This window comes from Dermacentor albipictus, chromosome 1 (assembly GCF_038994185.2).
Source record: "Dermacentor albipictus isolate Rhodes 1998 colony chromosome 1, USDA_Dalb.pri_finalv2, whole genome shotgun sequence".
Lineage (NCBI taxonomy): Eukaryota > Metazoa > Arthropoda > Arachnida > Ixodida > Ixodidae > Dermacentor > Dermacentor albipictus.
The window spans coordinates 453,426,586-453,444,642 of record NC_091821.1 but is presented as its reverse complement, the minus strand read 5'-3'; the positions used below and the strand labels follow the sequence as shown (position 1 = coordinate 453,444,642).

The 18,057-nt window shown below is 43.0% G+C and overlaps 1 protein-coding gene across 1 annotated transcript in view; it reads left to right on the top strand.

The window, feature by feature from the left end:
* LOC139054766 (rifampicin phosphotransferase-like) overlaps nt 1-18,057 on the top strand; it is a 97,280-nt gene that overhangs the window by 46,298 nt on the left and 32,925 nt on the right. The window contains exons 15-26 of the mRNA XM_070532363.1: nt 2,044-2,159; nt 2,237-2,307; nt 2,393-2,457; nt 3,181-3,328; nt 4,451-4,568; nt 5,228-5,328; nt 6,898-6,969; nt 7,057-7,163; nt 9,021-9,093; nt 11,620-11,724; nt 14,188-14,346; nt 17,269-17,403. Of these exons, the coding sequence (XP_070388464.1) occupies nt 2,044-2,159; nt 2,237-2,307; nt 2,393-2,457; nt 3,181-3,328; nt 4,451-4,568; nt 5,228-5,328; nt 6,898-6,969; nt 7,057-7,163; nt 9,021-9,093; nt 11,620-11,724; nt 14,188-14,346; nt 17,269-17,403 (1,270 nt within the window). The remainder of the gene's footprint in view (nt 1-2,043; nt 2,160-2,236; nt 2,308-2,392; nt 2,458-3,180; nt 3,329-4,450; nt 4,569-5,227; nt 5,329-6,897; nt 6,970-7,056; nt 7,164-9,020; nt 9,094-11,619; nt 11,725-14,187; nt 14,347-17,268; nt 17,404-18,057) is intronic.

Sequence of the window (18,057 nt, the reverse complement as noted above, 5' to 3'; positions counted from 1 at the left end):
CGTGTTAAAGTACTTCCGGTGGTCAAAATTGCCGGAGTCCTCCACTACGGCGTGCCTCATAATCAGAAAGTGGTTTTGGCACGTAAAACCCCATATTTTTTTTAAACGTGACCCGCAGCAGTGCACCGATAAGTTATTGCCGCAGCGCAAGCGCATCAATGTGCGACGAGCGAGCGCTTTGTTGTTTGTCTAAAGCGCAGACTCATCGCGTTCGCTTCAGTGAATCCGATTTAGGCCAGCGTGCTGCTGGTGAGCCAAGCTAGAGCACGATGAATTCTGCTACAGCGGTTCTGAAATGAGCAGGACATGTTCCATTCTCGCACCAGCCACGCTAGACTGTAGAGCGTCCAATTTTCGACGACGTAGTGTAACTGCGTCGCGGGTGAATCGCGTCCGCGTTACGCCGGTTGTATACGCGCCTTTAGCTTCGTCACCCCAATGCGCTTTTCTTCTTCGTGCGGGGAAAAAAATGCGTCGACGCCCAGCTCGTTGAACGTAGACAACGAAATCCAGGAAACCGGCTTGGCTTCGAGAATCGTGAGACGGCATGCCTCCACTGCGCAGGTAGCTATGGCATATCTTTATAAAAACAACGAAAAAAATGCTGTTCTCGAATGGCAATAAACAATCCAGGAGAATTCTAATGCTTGTCCCAAACAGAAATGGAAAGATAAAAAGGATGAACCAAATGGTAAGCCCAATATGTAACACAAAGAGCCGCCAGAGTGAGTGCTCCACTGACGGAGGCGGCCGCGTCGCCGGCGTGGTGAAGCTGCGAATCCCGACGATGGCTCCCTGAATCCAATTGTGTGGGTCCAACAGAAAGTGGTTGAGTCGGCAGCGCTTGATCTTTCCGAGTCATTGCGTCAAGGGAGCAACGCAAGCTCGGAATTGAATTTATGGCCACGATTGCTGCCGCGGCCTCTGACCTTGGAATCTAAGCGAGGGCAAGGAGACAGTCATCGAGGCAATGCGGGGGCAACTAACCGACGCTCTGCACATGGTACTGCAGTGGCGCCAACAGTTGCGGAAATTAGGCTATCGATAGACATTCCTATGGCTACGCTGCAGTATATAGCATTAACCTCTGCCCGCGAAGAAGCATGTGCTGGGTAGTGTACATGTATGGCTTTGCTTAGAACCAGTGTACTGCGCAGCTTCCATATTCGTCAACTTCATTATTCCACTCTCCGTCTTCACATCTTATATTTGTTGTTCTCCCAAACGAGCCTTCTCCAGCGTGGAGTAGTACGCCAGTGTCATCACCAAAGCTGACCTCTCCAGCTTTCTGACATTAAAGTTATCTCTCTCTCTTTCCGTGTCCACGATGCACCCTCCACCTGTAACTAAAACACCTCCAGATATGTCCAATGTAACACTTGTCGCCAGAGAAAAGCTTTCTTTAAGTCACCCCTGTCGTGCACGTGGTGAAACGCGTTTCATGCTTCTTTTTGCAAGTGAAGTAAGTGGAACACTAATACGATATCTAAAATAGCGTTTACTTTTGATAAGATTTAGTAAGTTTCTTCCATAATGGCGTTTTGACGCTCTTGTAATATATTCTGTTGAGCAGTCATTGGTGATGTTTATAAAACGGAATATATACAAGAATAGGTTGACGCCTTGGTAGCGAGAACTGAATTTAAATTTTATATTCCACTGTCACAAATATATCTTATATGTCAGACGGTGTCTACCGACAATCCGTAAATAAAAGCGCCGCTTTATACCAAAAACAACCATAACGGTGGTGGCTTACCCTGAAGACTACACTAACAAGAAACGAGGATCGTTATTTCATTTTATCGTCAACCGTGTAGAAAACAGAGACATAAATAAATGTCATCGTGAGGTTGTACCACGTGTTCTTTTAGGAAACGCTCGACGTCAATTGCATGTCACTAAGTGGTTTACATTCATCCCCTTCAAGGTCGCATAGAGGTCCAGGCACCACACCTTAAGGAACAATACCTGGGAGGATATTCGAAGTTATTCTCCGTCCGTATTATTACAAAATGTTCGTGCTTGTTTTCGTTTCCGCAGTGTGGTTGCTGGCATAGAGAAGCTCGAAGTACCTGCAGAAATCGCGGAAGAGATTTCGCGACGCATTTCAAAATTTAATGCAGACACGAGGTTTGCCGTCAGATCGTCAGCACTAGGTAAGACTTTATATAAGCTCTTTTAAAGTTTTTTGTGAACTTGAAGTCGTGAACACTGGTTGTAATTGTCCATACAGGTGAAGATTCTGAAGACATGTCAGCAGCGGGTCAGATGACAACATTGCTTGGCCTACGGGGCGAAGAAAAGGTGGGGCGATGTATATGAGATTTTATAATTTTCATTTTATTGCTATATGAATGTTTATTCACACAATTTGTTTTTTACGGCGAAGGTAATCAGCGGTGTGGTGAAGTGCTGGGCGTCGCAGTTCAGTTTCACAAATGTAAACTATAAGAGGTGAGTTTTTTATTTGTGTTAGAAGTACTTGGCGCAGAAAAGCGCTTTCTGTTGTTTCCATTTTTCTGCTATCACGAAACCGTCATATCTAGCGATGGCAATATCTATGGGAACACGTTTGTAAACCTCCGTTCCAACTTTGGTGCATTGAAGCGATAATACGGGCCTGTTTAGGGTGCCTGTATAATGTATTATTTACTTTTTTGGTTTAATACATTTTAATACATTTTAATACACATTTTAATACTTCAATACAGATGTCATATTTTACTCACTTCAATGCAGCGAAATTCATAAACAAACTGACAAGTTACCGTCCCTCTTTGTTCGAGATATTAAGTGTGCCAAACATCTCAAAGCCGGTCAATTCCAGTATATACCGCTTGAAACAACTGACCCATATTTCGAGAAAACATGCTCTTCTTCTGTGCTTATGAACCATGTTCGACGTAATAGGTACACCTTTGAATTTCTTGGACAAGTGCAGTTCCTCCCGTTTAGCCCATAGATGGAGTATGTGAAAGGCACAAACAAGCTGTAGAAACATGTGCAAAGAAACATGGCAGTCCTATGAACATGGGAACCACGGATATTTTTTTTTGGCAAATTAATTTCTGTTGGTGTTTAGTTATGCCTATTCCTCGGCTAGTGCCCAACATTTCCGTACAAGCTGCTCAATGACGGGGTGTTATGTTTATATATCTGCTATTTGCAAACACGCAGGCAATATGGACAACCTTTGAACGTACCGATGGCAGTAGTTGTGCAAGAGTTGGTCGATGCAAACGCTGCCGGAGTCATGTTCACCTGTGATGCGCTCACTGGTAGCCCAGCGCAAATCACCGTTACAGCTAACTACGGCCTTGGCGAGGTAAGGATTATGACTGCTTTCTTCTTAAAGATATTAATTTATTATGCATGCCTGCTTGAGGAGTCTACTCTTTCCCAGGGCTGCCAAATTCCTTTACGTAGACAGTGAATTACATAGCTGTTTGAGAAGAAATGATTGAACTGTATGGGACTAAAATAGGTTCTGGCTCTTTCTGAACTACCCTGCCACGACTTGTAGCAAGGTGCCCCGGATAAATATACTAGCAAGTACTTTTTCAGACAAAACAAATTCTCTTAAAATGTGTTTTGATGCACTTGGTTGTTGTTATTAATCGCACGCACACTGGTCCACAGGATATAAATTGCTCGCGGTGGCATTGAAGATTTAGACGGTGAGATTGAGTTGTATCTATTAGAATTATATGGCTCCTCTAAAGAAAACAGCAAGGTTTCCATTCTATGCCTCTTCAATGCACTTTATTTTGTATGTTTTCAGCGTGGGAAAAATTATCAAAGACAAGACAAAAAAGAATTAAGTTACAGGCAGTTCCCTGCGTGGCGCTCTTGCCCGCATCGGATTGCAATGTCCGGCTCTCGGACGTTGCATACTCTGCTCACAGTATCGCGACGTACGGTAAACCAATTTTTTCAGTGGAGAGAATTTCCAGCTATTCACGCATATCCAAGGTGCCTTTTGTTTGAGCGCATTATCTACAAGAAATAAAAATTTCTTTCACTGCGGTGCAATGCGAACCTAAGTTCGATATTTTTCTAGTTGATGTTTTTTTCTGATAAGGGACTTAGGCAGTACTACACATAAAATAAAAGGAAATAATAAATACTGTGATAAACGCCGTATTCCAAGCTGAATCTCATTATTCAGAAAGCGAAGGCTTTCAGTACTGGCTACGACACCGATAGGTCTGGCGGCACTGGCTTATGAGTAAGGAAGTTTCTGAGAACTGAGATATGCTTGCAAAAAAAGTATATAGATATACGTATATCGGATTAGGGATTGCATATTTATGAGCGAACTAAGAAAGATTGTACGGCAACTATGTCAAAGACGTGTATTCGTTCATAAAAGGTTCTCTCGGGAGAGGGCGTTTATTCTAATATATGCGCCTACTTATACATAACTTATGTGTTTTCATGCACGCAGTCGGTGGTCTCGGCAACAGCGGAACCCGACACTTTCGTCCTCAAAAGGGCAGGTTTAAGCAGGCCGGTGGTCATGTCAACACAATTGGGCCACAAGTCGGTCTACACGACATCCTCCGGTAAGCTTTCAAAGTATGCGTAGCGTATATGCATGCTTTGCATGCATAGATGATGGTTAACATTCATGGGTGTAAGACAGCTCAGTTCTGGAACATGTGCTTGAAGTAAGCATATCCTAAACGGCCTGGGGAAAATTTACTTTCCAGCAGTGCTGACATCTCACTTAAAGAACTTGTGACGTTTGATGAAATCCTGAAATCAAAATTTTCAGCTAATCTGAGGTTTTGAGGTAAATAAGACGCGAGTTACTGACATGTTAGTTGAAATAAAAAAACATAAATGGGCATGGACAGGGCCTGTAATAAGGAGGGAAGATAACCGATGGTCATTAAGGGTTTCGGACTGGATTCCAAGAGAAGGGAAGCGTAGGAGGGGGCGGCAGGAAGTTAGGTGGGCGGATGAGATTAAGTTTGCAGGGACAACATGACCACATTTAGCACATGACCGGGGTAGTTGAAGTATGGGAGAAGCCTTTGCCCTGCAGTGGGCGTAGCCAGGCTGATGATGATGATTATGATGGCAATGACGACGACGACGAAGAAGTCTGCAAGCTGAAGGAAAATTCTATAAGGCTTACAGCCGTCGTTCAGCACGAAGCTACAAGTTGGGTGGATGTCATTTTTTTTCTTCCATTATTTTTGAGGTGCTTCTCTTGCAGACAGTGACGGCGTAGTTACGGCGCCGGTCAGCGAGGAAAAGGCTCGCAGGGCGTGCATATCAAAAGAAGAGGTTGAGACTTTGGCTTTTATTGGCACACAGGTAAAGTATGCTCTATTGGTTACGCTGCATAGAAACACGAGTCATTGCAATTTTTAGGGGGATGTAAATCTTTGGAGATATCGAATAACGAACCGAATTCTCTCCTACATGATTCGGTCTTCAAATCAAATAGCGAATACTAGAAAACCTGAATATTTTTGAGACAGCTTTTGGATGCTTCATTTCCTCCACTAGGCACAATCAAATATAAAATTTAAGTGACAATGTGTAACTTTTACACATTCAGAGTGGATGTAATGTACATACCAGCGCCAACTGCGTATTTCAGGAAGCCGGGTGTTCCTGGCATAACTGCAACTAGTTGCAATACATTTTTTAGACACGACAATCAGGAGTGGGTATTGCTTGGTACTATGTATATATGCAGCAGCTGTGTTGACGTGGCGACAAGCACCCCAATGCGAAAAATGGTTGATAGTAATGGTAGTAAGGCTGCACCTTATTGGCAAACTAATAGAATATTATATGTTCGGTTCAATTCGATTCGCTTCTGGCACTATTCGTTTCGTATGTGATCTCGTCTCAGAAACTGCGACAATCGGACATCCCTGTTCAATGCTGTTCTGGAGTTTTCCTGTCGCGACGCGTGTGTTTTCTATAGCTGCTGGTGAACTGACGCTCACTTTTTATCTTATGCGTCCTCCAAATCTGCGCAGCAGCCGTTGACACGATGGCACCCAGCTAAGTCGTTTTTCAGTGGATGGATTATAACTATTAAACATAATTTCCAATGATGTGAAAGAAAAAAAATATTTTCGCACATGTATGGAAGTTGAGCAAATCATACATGAAAGATAGCCAAGCTGTATAAAAGAGTTTTTGCACCCTTCGGGAATCGTTGAAGCTTCGTTTGCCACTGCCCGAAAGCTATCTAGGGATTTGCAGATGCTTCAGTATATTAGGCGACATTCATTCGCTATTTTGCAGTGCTTTCAATCGCTTGGCTAAACTCTAGCGTAGTATTTTATGCTATATTCTATATCTGTCATATATTCCTGCACGCTGCGCGGCTGTATAACGTCGGCTCGATTATTTGCACTTCGCTGTTCCTCCTCGTGCCGACTACGCCTCGACCTGTTGCGTCCCCACCACGTGGGAAAACTTGTGGAACTTACGTGGACAACTACGCAGCAATTAACAATTGTTGCCTCAGCAGTGGGGGGGTCAAAGTAGAGGAAAATGGGGGAAGACCTTCACGGGGCACATAAAAAAGATCATATATATATATATATATATATATAATATATATATATATATATATATATATATATATATATATATATATATATATATATATATATATATATATATATATATATATACATATATATGTATATATATATACGTGGCTGAGAAATGTTCATCGTTAAACTTATGCGGTCTATATTTACATATGAGTTCCCTGAAAGCAAAATCTCCCTTTCGTAGCTGTGCACTGTTTTCAAATGTGTTAACTCTTGTGGTATACCCAGAATTAGTTTCGAATAACTTATTTCGATAGCCCGATAACGTTGGGACTGATCCCTTTTGTTCTGTACTCTCCTATAGATTGAGAAAACTTACACTACACCTCAAGATATTGAGTGGGCGATCAGCAATGGGCGTTTCTTTATGCTACAGGTAAGTGTCATTTCACCTACCTAAATATAGGAATAAACTCGCGACTACTGGAAAGTCCATATCGTACATAAACGCTATGCCATGCAGTGTCGGCCAGTGACAACGTTCTTCAGGGAGTCAGACTGCGAGATGATTCATGAATTCGACAATGGCCTTAAGTGCGAGAAGGAAGTGCTCTGCAAGGCAAACATGGCGTGAGTATCAAATATCTTTCCATAAATATCTCTCTTAGTCTTGCTGCATATATACTTGTAGCCAGGTTGTCATCTGGGCCTTGTTACGGTGTAACAAGTAAGCAAGCAAACAAACATACAAATGTGACCACTCGCTCGCGTTTATTTAAGTGCACGCTTTAGCATACGTAAGTAACGTTTACTCTAGCACATGCATGTTAACATTACTACGGCTTTGTGACGATAGTCATCGTAATGTAACATTGATAGGAGAAATAATTGGCATGCTTCGCCGAATGTTCCTGTTAATGTAGAATGGTGAGTAAGTCCATTAAGTCCATTAAGCAGGAACGGTCCTGCTGGATAAACACCTACTGATATCTTATGGTACCTCAGAGTGTATGGTACCTATGGTATGGTACCTCAGAGTGTAACATCTCGCACTATCAGATGTGTAAAGCTATGACCTGTTTTGTATTTAGCGGCACTCCAGTTCTGCTTGATTTGCTACGTGCATAGTGAGTACCTAGTGTGCCGCGTTTTTCACGTAAATTCAACCAAGGATTACAACAAATCAGTAAATCGCAGTTGAGTGTAAGCAAGTATGTATTGTTTGCCGTCATGTGGCGCTCCCCAGACAGATTTTTATACTCTGCCTAATTAGTAATTTACTTTATTATAATTATGAAAAACAATTTTATATTTATTTGAGGGCGAACTGTGCTTAGTTACGTCGTTACCGAGGCTAGCGATGTAGTGCTTTGCGGCAACGTACCCACTGTGTGCTGCCTTTTTTTCCGGCATTTAACAAATGCAGCCGAAATAAGAAAAATATACGTCAAAGGCCTGGCTTCATCCCCGGCCTTCTCAGCGTGCGGCCAGGACGAAACAATCGACCATCTACTTAGTTCGTGTCGCGGCTTCTCCAAAGAGAGGTCGCCTCTCCACGTCTCGTTCCGACGCTTCGGACTCCCAGTGGCCTCGGCATCCCAGCTGCTGTTTCGCGGAGGCACCTTTTTACGTTCCTGTAGGACACGGGGCTGTCGTGTAAATTGAGAATGCGCCGCATGGCTACCGCTGACAGCGGCACCTAACGGTACCGAGCTCTGCAATCGCCTCGACCTTCTCTCTCTCCTCTTTTTTTTTCGTCTTTATGTCTCCCTCCCCTTCCCCTAGGCGCTGAGTCGTGCTCCCTAAACGGCTGCAGAAAATAGCGCCCCTTTCTCTTCACAATCACACACTCTCTCTACGTGACTGCACTCATGCGCTATCGTATTGCATCGTTCTGAACCATGCTCTGAGCGAGCTTTGCGGCAGCGCTTGGAAGCGGAATTGGAGACGGAAGCGCGCGGAATGAACGCACCGCCGTCATAGGTAACCTATACTAAAGCCCTCAAATAAGCTAACTCAAATAAACTTCTTGAAAGAGCGTAGGTTAGGGTGTGTTGGTATTCCATAACTGAGGTTTCTAGCGCACGAAAAGGGACGAGAGACAGAGGCAAGACGCGGCCACAGCGCTACGTACCGATGTGGCCGCGTCTTGCCTCTGTCTCACGTTCCTTCTCGTGCGCCAAAAAACTTCAGTTATAATTTCTTTTTCATAATTATTTGCACATAACTGACTAATTGGGTGTAATACAAGAAAAATAATATGAAGCGCGCCACATGACGGAAAACAACATGTCGTTGGTGTCAGCCAGCTGCGGTTTACGGCTTTAATTCTGGCTCAAGGTGCGTGAAGCACCGGGCCGGTATACAAACTTGCATGCTCACTCGCACTTAGCTGTCCTCCAATGTCGTTGTGCCCCGGTGACCATAGAGTGGCGTAATTTGAAACTTGCTTACCGAATACCTATTCTTGCCTTTTTTTTCTTTCAGAGAAGTGCTTCCTGGAGCTACGTCTCCACTGAGTTTCTCCTTTATTCGTGTTGGCATCGAATCGTACTGCAAGGTGATATATGGAACCGAGATGATTGCTCACGTACTTTCTGTCTCGTTTTGACTCACCGCCAGAAATCTTCTAACTGCCGTGGCTGGCAGAGGACAAGCCAGACGCGATGCTATGCCAAGCACAATGTTTATATAGACTTGACGTGTTCAAGTCCATAAATTCAAGAATGCACACAGTTGCATGTAACAGGCCCACAAACTACTTCACTGTCACATAAAGAAGTCGCACCTATGCTTTATAAGTTGAATGAATGACCCCGCTCGAATACCGTAAGGTACAACGAGCATCAATAGCCCAAGCAGATAGGGAGGTCTTTGTTAGTCAAAACCATATAAAGCCAAAATATAAGGAAGCGAAGTCAAGCCAACAAAGAAAATAGCTTGTTTTTGCTTGCAATCTATGAGTTACGAGGTAAATGATAACGAAAGTGCGATTAAGAGCATGCCATGGAAATAGGGGGCACATTTTCATAGAGCTGTGAACACATTCGGCGGTGTGCTGTTGCTACGTGCCTTACTGTGAATCTTGCCAGTTGACACGCATTAAGGTCACAATCTTTTCGATAATTGATGTTCTTACGAAGTGTTATCACGACCAGATTTCGTATCCCACCCAAGAACTCTGCACGCTATACTGAAATTCAATATCGCGATTTTTTCCAATTGGTTCTGACCAGTATGACGTAGGCCTAAAGTTCTAAAAATTATACCGTGTTGCTACCTTCATAAAGAAAGAAATCAATCTTTCATCCGACTTCTAGCCCTCGCCGCCATGATAGAAAACAATGCCACGTGAATCCATCAGCATGTACTGCAGAAGAGGAGATATTTGTTCGGCTGTCCCGGCATCCTGCAAGTGGTGATCATATTTGTCACGGGGGATGAGAAAAGCAGATTCAGGAAAGTGGCCGAGAATGTGTCTACAGTATGCACAGCCAATGCAATCATCTGTGTTTTGCATAGCAGCAATTCAGGCATGTATACCTCGCGTATACATGCCTGAACTGTTTCCTTGCAGAAAAAAAAAAATGATTGACACAATTCAGTTACACGCCAAAGCGCTGAACTGTGAATGCCTAAACTAAAGTGCATATTTTAGGCAAGGCAGTATAATCTTTCTCTCGCCAACCCACTACATAGTACGTTATTTATGAAAATTCCGCTACTATCTAGCATATCTTCTCCATTCACCACCATTTCCGAACAATGACTGAACGGGCACTAGAGAAAGCTTCAAGGATGGGCGAGTTCTGTGAGATGCTTTCGATCTCTTCCAGTAGTAAGGCTCCTGTCGTTTTGGCATCAACGTTTCAACGTGCCCAACGAACTTCTGCCTTCGCTTCTGTATACTGCCTCTTTTGGCCAGTGAATTACCGGAACCACTTTCCTGCTTAGGAGTGCCTGCTTCAGGAACAAGTGATTTTTTTCTTGTGACATAGTAGTCCAAAAAGGAACCGAATGCGAATAATTTATATTTGTTGAAGTACAATTATTGCAGTCCCTGCCCCAGTGCGTGATTAAATTCTTTTAATAAAGCATTGGCAATGTGCAAGAGAGTTAGTGATGAAGTTGGTAAGTGACGCAGCGGACACACAGACACACACGCACACACATATGCATGCAGACCTTCCGTGTGTGCTTGATGCCGAGTGCCGTAATGGATTTTTTCCAGCGCAGTGTTTCACAAATATAATCCTGCTACTTCATTTTGTGTTTATTGGGAACAGTGACTTGCATTTTGTTGCGATGACTGCAAGTCCGAATCCTTACTTCTGCTTTCTAGAAACACACACACATGCACACACACACACACACACACACACACATATATATATATATATATATATATATATATATATATATATATATATATATATATATATATATATATATATTACATAACAGCAGCGTATACATGTACTCCGGTTCAGATTCTTCGTTTTGTTCCAGCATGATGCTAACAGCAAGGCGACGGCGTCTGTACATACTCGTAGGTTTCGAGAGGAAATCTAAACTAATGTGTTACGTTCATCACCTTGTAATCCTTTAGCCTCAAAAGAGCGCCAACCACCGCATTTATAAATCGTTCAGCCAGCCCGGTTTTAGTGGTGCCTTCAATTGATTACAATTTTAGACAATCATAAGCGAATGCAAATATTTATATAAAGTTGGTGTGCCCGCTATGGCTACATGCATTAACCCCCTATTACGTCCAACATCATATATATATATATATATATATATATATATATATATATATATATATATATATATATATATATATATATATACGCTAAATAGGAAATGCAGTGGCCACGTCATGATGGATTTAATGCTAGCGCTGTGCTTTCTTTTCGTGAAATTTGGTAAATTAATGTTTAGTTCTCTAGTTGCCTTCTTTTCAAAGTAAAAATGAGCTTTCACAGCATTTTACTAGCAGTGCTAGGTCAATCGCGTCCACATTACAAGTTTTCTTTGTGAGACTACGGCTAACACACTCAATGAATAACCATGTGTTTTCTCGCAGGACATGTGTCTTCGTTTGGTGCGAGCCTATGATCCCGACCCCACGCAATACCAGTCCTTGTGGATGCCTTTGCAGCGTTACAACTATTTCATGTGGCTCTCTGACGTAAGTAAAAGCACGTAAAATTTTGCAGAGCAATAGGTGTACGCTTATGGGTGCGAATGTTTTACGCTGCATTGGGGTTGTAAAAAAGAACTGTATTTACATGCCGTATATAAAATCCCTCAAAGACATGAAATTTCGCCGTCAACAACGTACACTTACCGCCATGCTTAACCAGGCCATAGCTTGAACACCTTTGGGCTTCTGCAGCAGAAATTACGTTTACACTTGAGGTTCGGATTGCTCGAATGTGCTTAATACGTCTTCCCTCCAATTTGCACGATGTTGGAGTTTTAAGGTCCGCGTTTGTTGACTGTAAAAAGCTGTAGATGTGTCTTCATTGTTCGCGACAAGTCTCGATCAGGACGGGTATACACGTGTGGATTCATGTCCGGTCTTTGATGACTCCCGTATACCTGCGTGCGTGAAAGTGTCAATACAGCATTGCGACTGTGAATGTATGCCTTACCGCAGATGTCCGCGAAATAAAAAAAAAAATATAGCGCGTGACATGCCCGCTTGCGTGCCATAGCTGCAGTGCTCCCGGATGTTGTGCGTATAATGTTCCACTGTGTTTAGCAGGGTGTGCTGCCACTTAAAAAGTGACAGAGAAACCGTTATCGCGTAAACCGTAACGGTTGATGGTATAAAATAATCGCACAGTCAATGCTTGCGTTGCGACCCTGTAATGTCATGTGGCGCAAGCGGGCATGTTACGCGGTATGTTACTTTTTAAATATTTCGCAGGCATCAGCATTAATCGGAAAACAGCTAATACTTAGCATACAGAAAGCTAGAAGCTCTTCAATCGGACGCTTTGAAAACCCCTCTACAACTTTCAAATTTAAATTTTTTTCCTAACCTTGTTGCGTCAGACTTTAGCGAATTTTTAATAATTATGCAATTATATCAAATATAAATGAAAATGTGTTTTACATCATGCAATAGTCAGCAACAGGCATTGCATTTGGTCGCGCCGACTTAGAGTGCATCGGCATTTTTCATGACTCTTACTAATGTTAACTGAGACAACCTGTATATTTCGGTGCACGGATATTGGCTAGTTCTATAGGAGTGCCCGACGACGGTCGATTTGCTTTTATTCGCCGAGAACTTGGCGCGTCATTTGCATTGAACTGTAATAACATTATTATGAATTCTCACCGAATCCTGTGTGCATTTCGTTTGAATTTAAAGTTCACTAAAACGGCCACAATGCGTAGAAGAATCGTTTCATTCCCGATCCTGTGTGTCTTTTCACGCAACATGACATGAAGTTGCTGCGACGCAAGCTTACATGTGTGGCTCCGACAACATCAACTGATTAGCGCTTTTCATGGGAACGGCTTAGTGTAGAGTGTTTCCTTTTCTTCTTGAGCACTTGCACAAAATGTCAGCGCCTGGGGCAGTCTGTAATTAGATGTGTCGCCACTGCAGTGCGTTCTAAGTACCCGCCTATACCAACAACGTGCGTATAGTTTTGTGGCTTTCAAGAGCAGGTTACCGCATTTTACTTTGCGATAAATTTGTAATTTGGTGGTAGCTGTTAACTTATGACCCTAATACTAGTGCCACTCATGCGCTCTCCGCCCGTATACGGACGAGTAGCTTTAACAATGTGGAGGTAGTTAGTGGTGATCAAAACCCACAAATGCACATGGAAGTGGGTGCTTTGTCCTTCTACCACCTCATTGGAGCTGCTTTCGCTTTGCGTAATGAAGGCTTAGCAAGAGGATACTCCTTGAAACTTGTTTTCCCCGCTCTTTTTGACAGCGTGTTGAGGGGTCTATGTGGAACACATGAATACCGATCGTGCTGGTCATTGAGGCGGACGCAACCATAATGACAAGGGCGTCATATATAAAAACAGGCCACTAGCAGGCGCACTGACTAGCAGCATGTGCAACCGTCACTAGTTTGTGCGTACTCCCTTTTTAAAAAGTGTATGTTGAAGATGAATATTTTCAATGTTCATTCCCTTTAGCCACATGTACAAAATGGGTACAGACAACGTAAATTAACATGTCCAAAAGAAAAGCACTGTTAGTGGGACCTACCATAGTAAATTCCAGCGAATAACAATACTATAAACTGCAAAACAAAGTCGCAACAGGAAAAAATATTAGCAGTGTAAATACCAGTTGTTGCCATTTAAAACAAATAATAACACCATTATTATTACGTTTAACAAAAAGAACAATTAATTATGGGAAAACAACATGGCTCGAAGTATCTTGCAAAGTACGTAGTGAATATGAAATCCTACACGGTACGGTAAAAGTACGGTGTTCTTTTTCCGTACATCCTGTGTCACTCTCTTAGCGTGTTGCAATCAACATTTCGCTGATGGGCAGCGACAAGCTTACGCTTCAGTACATTCATGCAGCTAGCACAGTATTTTCACATTTTCATAATTGCATTACGGCCTGCTGTTGATGACACATGTTCAACATTGCTGCGCTTCAGGGACAAAGGAGAACTGGTCCAGGGTCCAACCTTCTCGACCGGTCACTAATGTACAGTATCATGGGGCGGGACATTAGCGCCGATGTTGAAGCTGGCGTAAAGAGAGTCAGGAAGCAGAAAAAAACAAGGCTACCGGCGCAGATATTCTACACCATGAAGGTGAGTAGTTCTTTACTGTTGAAGTAGAAAATTGTTTAGACGAAGTTTATTTATTAAAATGAAGCTCGGTGTCACATAATTTGCTACAACGAATAAAAAATGTTACAGAAGAAGAGGTGGGCTATATTAAAATGCAGCCTGCACCTGTAAGACAGTTTGCTCGCAATGACTACTAAGAAAAAATAGCAGGCCCTTTTTCTTTCAGTCAGAAACTCATGAATTTTCGTAGAAGCCGAATGGATTATATTTTGAAACAAACAGCATTTACGAGCTATGGGTCGATCGTGTTCTTTTGTTCCCCACGCTTTCTGACGAGGCATAGCACGGCGTAAAGTAAAAAAAAAGTCCTATGTCCTCAGGTTCCAGCTGAGCGATTCTAATGTTATAACATTATGACTGCCTGTCATTTGACAAATACCCACAGACCGTCATATGACATCTTACCCTGTTCATAATTGACCATTGTCGAAAAGCAGACGTCTGAGGCTTCAGAAGTTTCGCGGTAGAAGCGTTTTTCAGGAGGTTTGACGCAGACTTCCGTATTTACTAGAAATTACGTCATCGCCCTACAAGGTAACATCTTGTGGCTCGCTTCACGCCGAACGGGTAGCCGTTTCTAACCCGTTTACCCCCTCCACGGGAGGTGAAGTGAATGATGATGTAGACGATGGCTACGCTCTATTTCATCTCGGTCACAATGTTCGGTCATTATATCGGCGATCTTCTTGATTTTGTTTCTCAATATCAAGGTATGAAGGCCTAGGGTCCACTCACACACAGGCAACTTGCAATGCCGCTACAACTTAATACTGGGGCCATTGGTCGGTAAAAGAAACAAAATCAAATTGAAAAAAATGCAACGGCAAAAAAGTATGCACGGTTGCATAGAAGGCGCCATGGAGAAACTTGCAGAAAAATTGCAATCTTTTGAGCCGACACCCACTTGCTACAGCCACCAATTAAAGGTGACTAAGGCAGTAGACGCCAGTTTATATTCTCATCGTGCTTCTGCATTAATGGTGGGACGCATTAAAAACGTTTGTAAATATTTCCTGAATCTTTAATGCGGCCTACATGCGTCAGCTTCTCCGGGCTGAACATGATCTTCCAGTGACCTGCGTTGCAAGCCTATGTGCCTCTATCATAAGCGATGGCTGCATTGACGGCAAAGAATTCAACGGAGGGCCCTGAGTTGTTGAGGTAGTTTAGCGATATCTAAAGGAAATTGTTCATTTCGCAAACGTCGCCAGTTTACCGTCGTTCTCATCGCCTGCACAGTTTAGGGACAATGCCTTTAAAGTCGCCGCTAGCTTTTAGTATTGCTCGTCATTTTTTTTTTACCATTCCTCCCTTTTTAAAGGGGCTAGCATTCTTTGGCACTTTTTCCAATTCCGTAGACGGAGAGAGAAAGAGAGAAAGAAGCTTAAATTGTTGAAAAGGATTTTGGGGGAATGGTCGAAGCCTTTTTAGTTTAGGGCCCCACTGGCTTCGGCCGCCCACCTGACATGGTTTATGAAGGACTGTAGTCTGGCCAGGTCTGAGCTGGTTAGCTGTACCTCTCATTGCTGCGTTGTGTTGCGGGTTTGAGCAAACAGGTGTGTTTCACAATCCCATTTTGGGTTTTATATTGTTGCCATGCCGCCCATTGAATCCCTCTCCACTTGAGCGTGCTCCTCGCCACTTGTGAGCCAATTATATAAGACAAGCTGCTTAATGCAGGCAATGGTATTTGTTTTTCAAGCAAAGATAGGTGACCTCCTATGAACGAGGAGAGCATTCGATTGGTTTGTTGAGACAGCCCTGTGGATGAGCGCCTGATGCTTGCGTCGGCGGCTACGCAAATTTGACGTCAAGAGATTGGAATAAAACATATTAGAATAGTTTTACGTTATAGGGCCCCAGGACGTAGAAAGAAACAGGGCGCTGTGTCTCTGTATCTGTTTCTTTCTACGTTCTCGTTCAGTCACGCTTAAACACTCTATCATGGTGTCATCAGTGGTTGGAGCACACTGGGAGACAGGTACTGTACGAGCACTTAGCTTTTTCACTTGGGAAAGAGGAAGAAATTCGCCTTGAGCGCCTGGTTGCAAAAACAGGTTGTTGGGCGAGCAATGATAGTTTTGTAGGTAAATGCGCGGTTCCTGTACCAAGGCCAAGCGGGACGATAAATCCACATTTTGTCTCAGTTAAAGCTTCGAAGATTTCCAGGCCCCCTGGATAAGTTTTGATGAGGTGTATCTACTGTGCGTTGGCAAACGCAGCACGTCAATGCGGCTCAGTCCTGGCCGTTTGCGAATTATCTCCTTTTAAACCAGAAAATCAGCAATTGTGAAACTTGTGACAGAAAATTTAAAAGAGGCTTTTTAATAAATAATCTCCTGACCAACATTCCATGTCAGCATACCATAATAAAGTTTATGTAACATCCCGCTTAGCATGTTCGGGTTTATCTTCGCTTCTTTTTTTTTGGAAAACACAGTGCTCAAGGCAAGGTGCTTTTGGGAAAAGCATTGCAGATAAGAGAGAACGCGGGCTAGTAAGTCGACTGTGTGTCTGAGGTATGAAAGTGTACTACCATGCCAAATGAAGGAATGTATACCATGCGAAATGACTACTTTCACTTAGATGGACCCAGTATAACACTAGTAGCCAGTATTTACGTAGACAGGGTGTTGCAGTGCTCGGTTGTGTTGGTTCTCAAACGCAGGTGAGTCAGAAGGGTGACATATTTTGTGAAGTCGGCTGTGCCACCTTTTTTGGTACTTCTCAAGGAATGTCCCATGGCGTATTACGAAAGCGCATACTATAGGAGCGATCACCGATGTCCCATTTTTTATCGTTTCTCGCTGGAGAAGCGCGGAAGTTCGGACATCTTTTTTGGCGTTCATTTTCTGTCAATCTTTCTCCCATTTCATATTGCAGCTGATGCTTTCTGGTGCTCAAGATCTGGATAAGACTGCATCCGCAGCTGCCGAACTAAAGTTGTCAACCGACGGAATGATCACTGCGGAGCAGATACACAGATACATCGGTTGCAACTTGCATCACATGCGAGGGGTATGGAAGTTATATAACGGAAATTATTTTTTGCCTTCTAATGTTTGGAGTCACTCGTGCTATGAAATACTCGCCGATAATCATTTTGTACTGTCAGTAGAAATCATAGGAAAGTAAGCTAGCTTGCCAGGTAAAATGTCGTGGCTGTTCAGGCGCAGCACAACTGAAAAAAAAACAGGTAATTTTAATTAGCGCACAATATTGTTGAGAAAGGTTTGGTGATGCCACTACGGACCTATTCAGTCCTCTATATAGGGCGACAGCGTTCGAAAATGGGGCAAAATTTTTGCCGCAAGCCAGACACGTTCTCGAAGTAATGAAGAGATGATTTCTCGACACTGCCTCAGGTTTACTGCAGAAATTGCTCTCGTAATGACGGAGGTTCCCATTGATTTGAAAAAAAAAGGTCATCAGGCAGTGCGGTATAAATCTCTTTGGTGTGACAGGAGCTTTTGACGCGACAGTGTGAATTCACATACCTGAAATATCGGTAGCGGTAGTAATTAAAAATCAATGCAAGATTCACGTTGCCTTTTCACTGGGTTTTCTTGAGTAATGCACGTCAAGGTCAAGATATATCCGCCATGGACGCCTGAAAACATCACGCACAGACACAACATTCGCTTGTTTTTCATGCACACCTATATGGGCTGC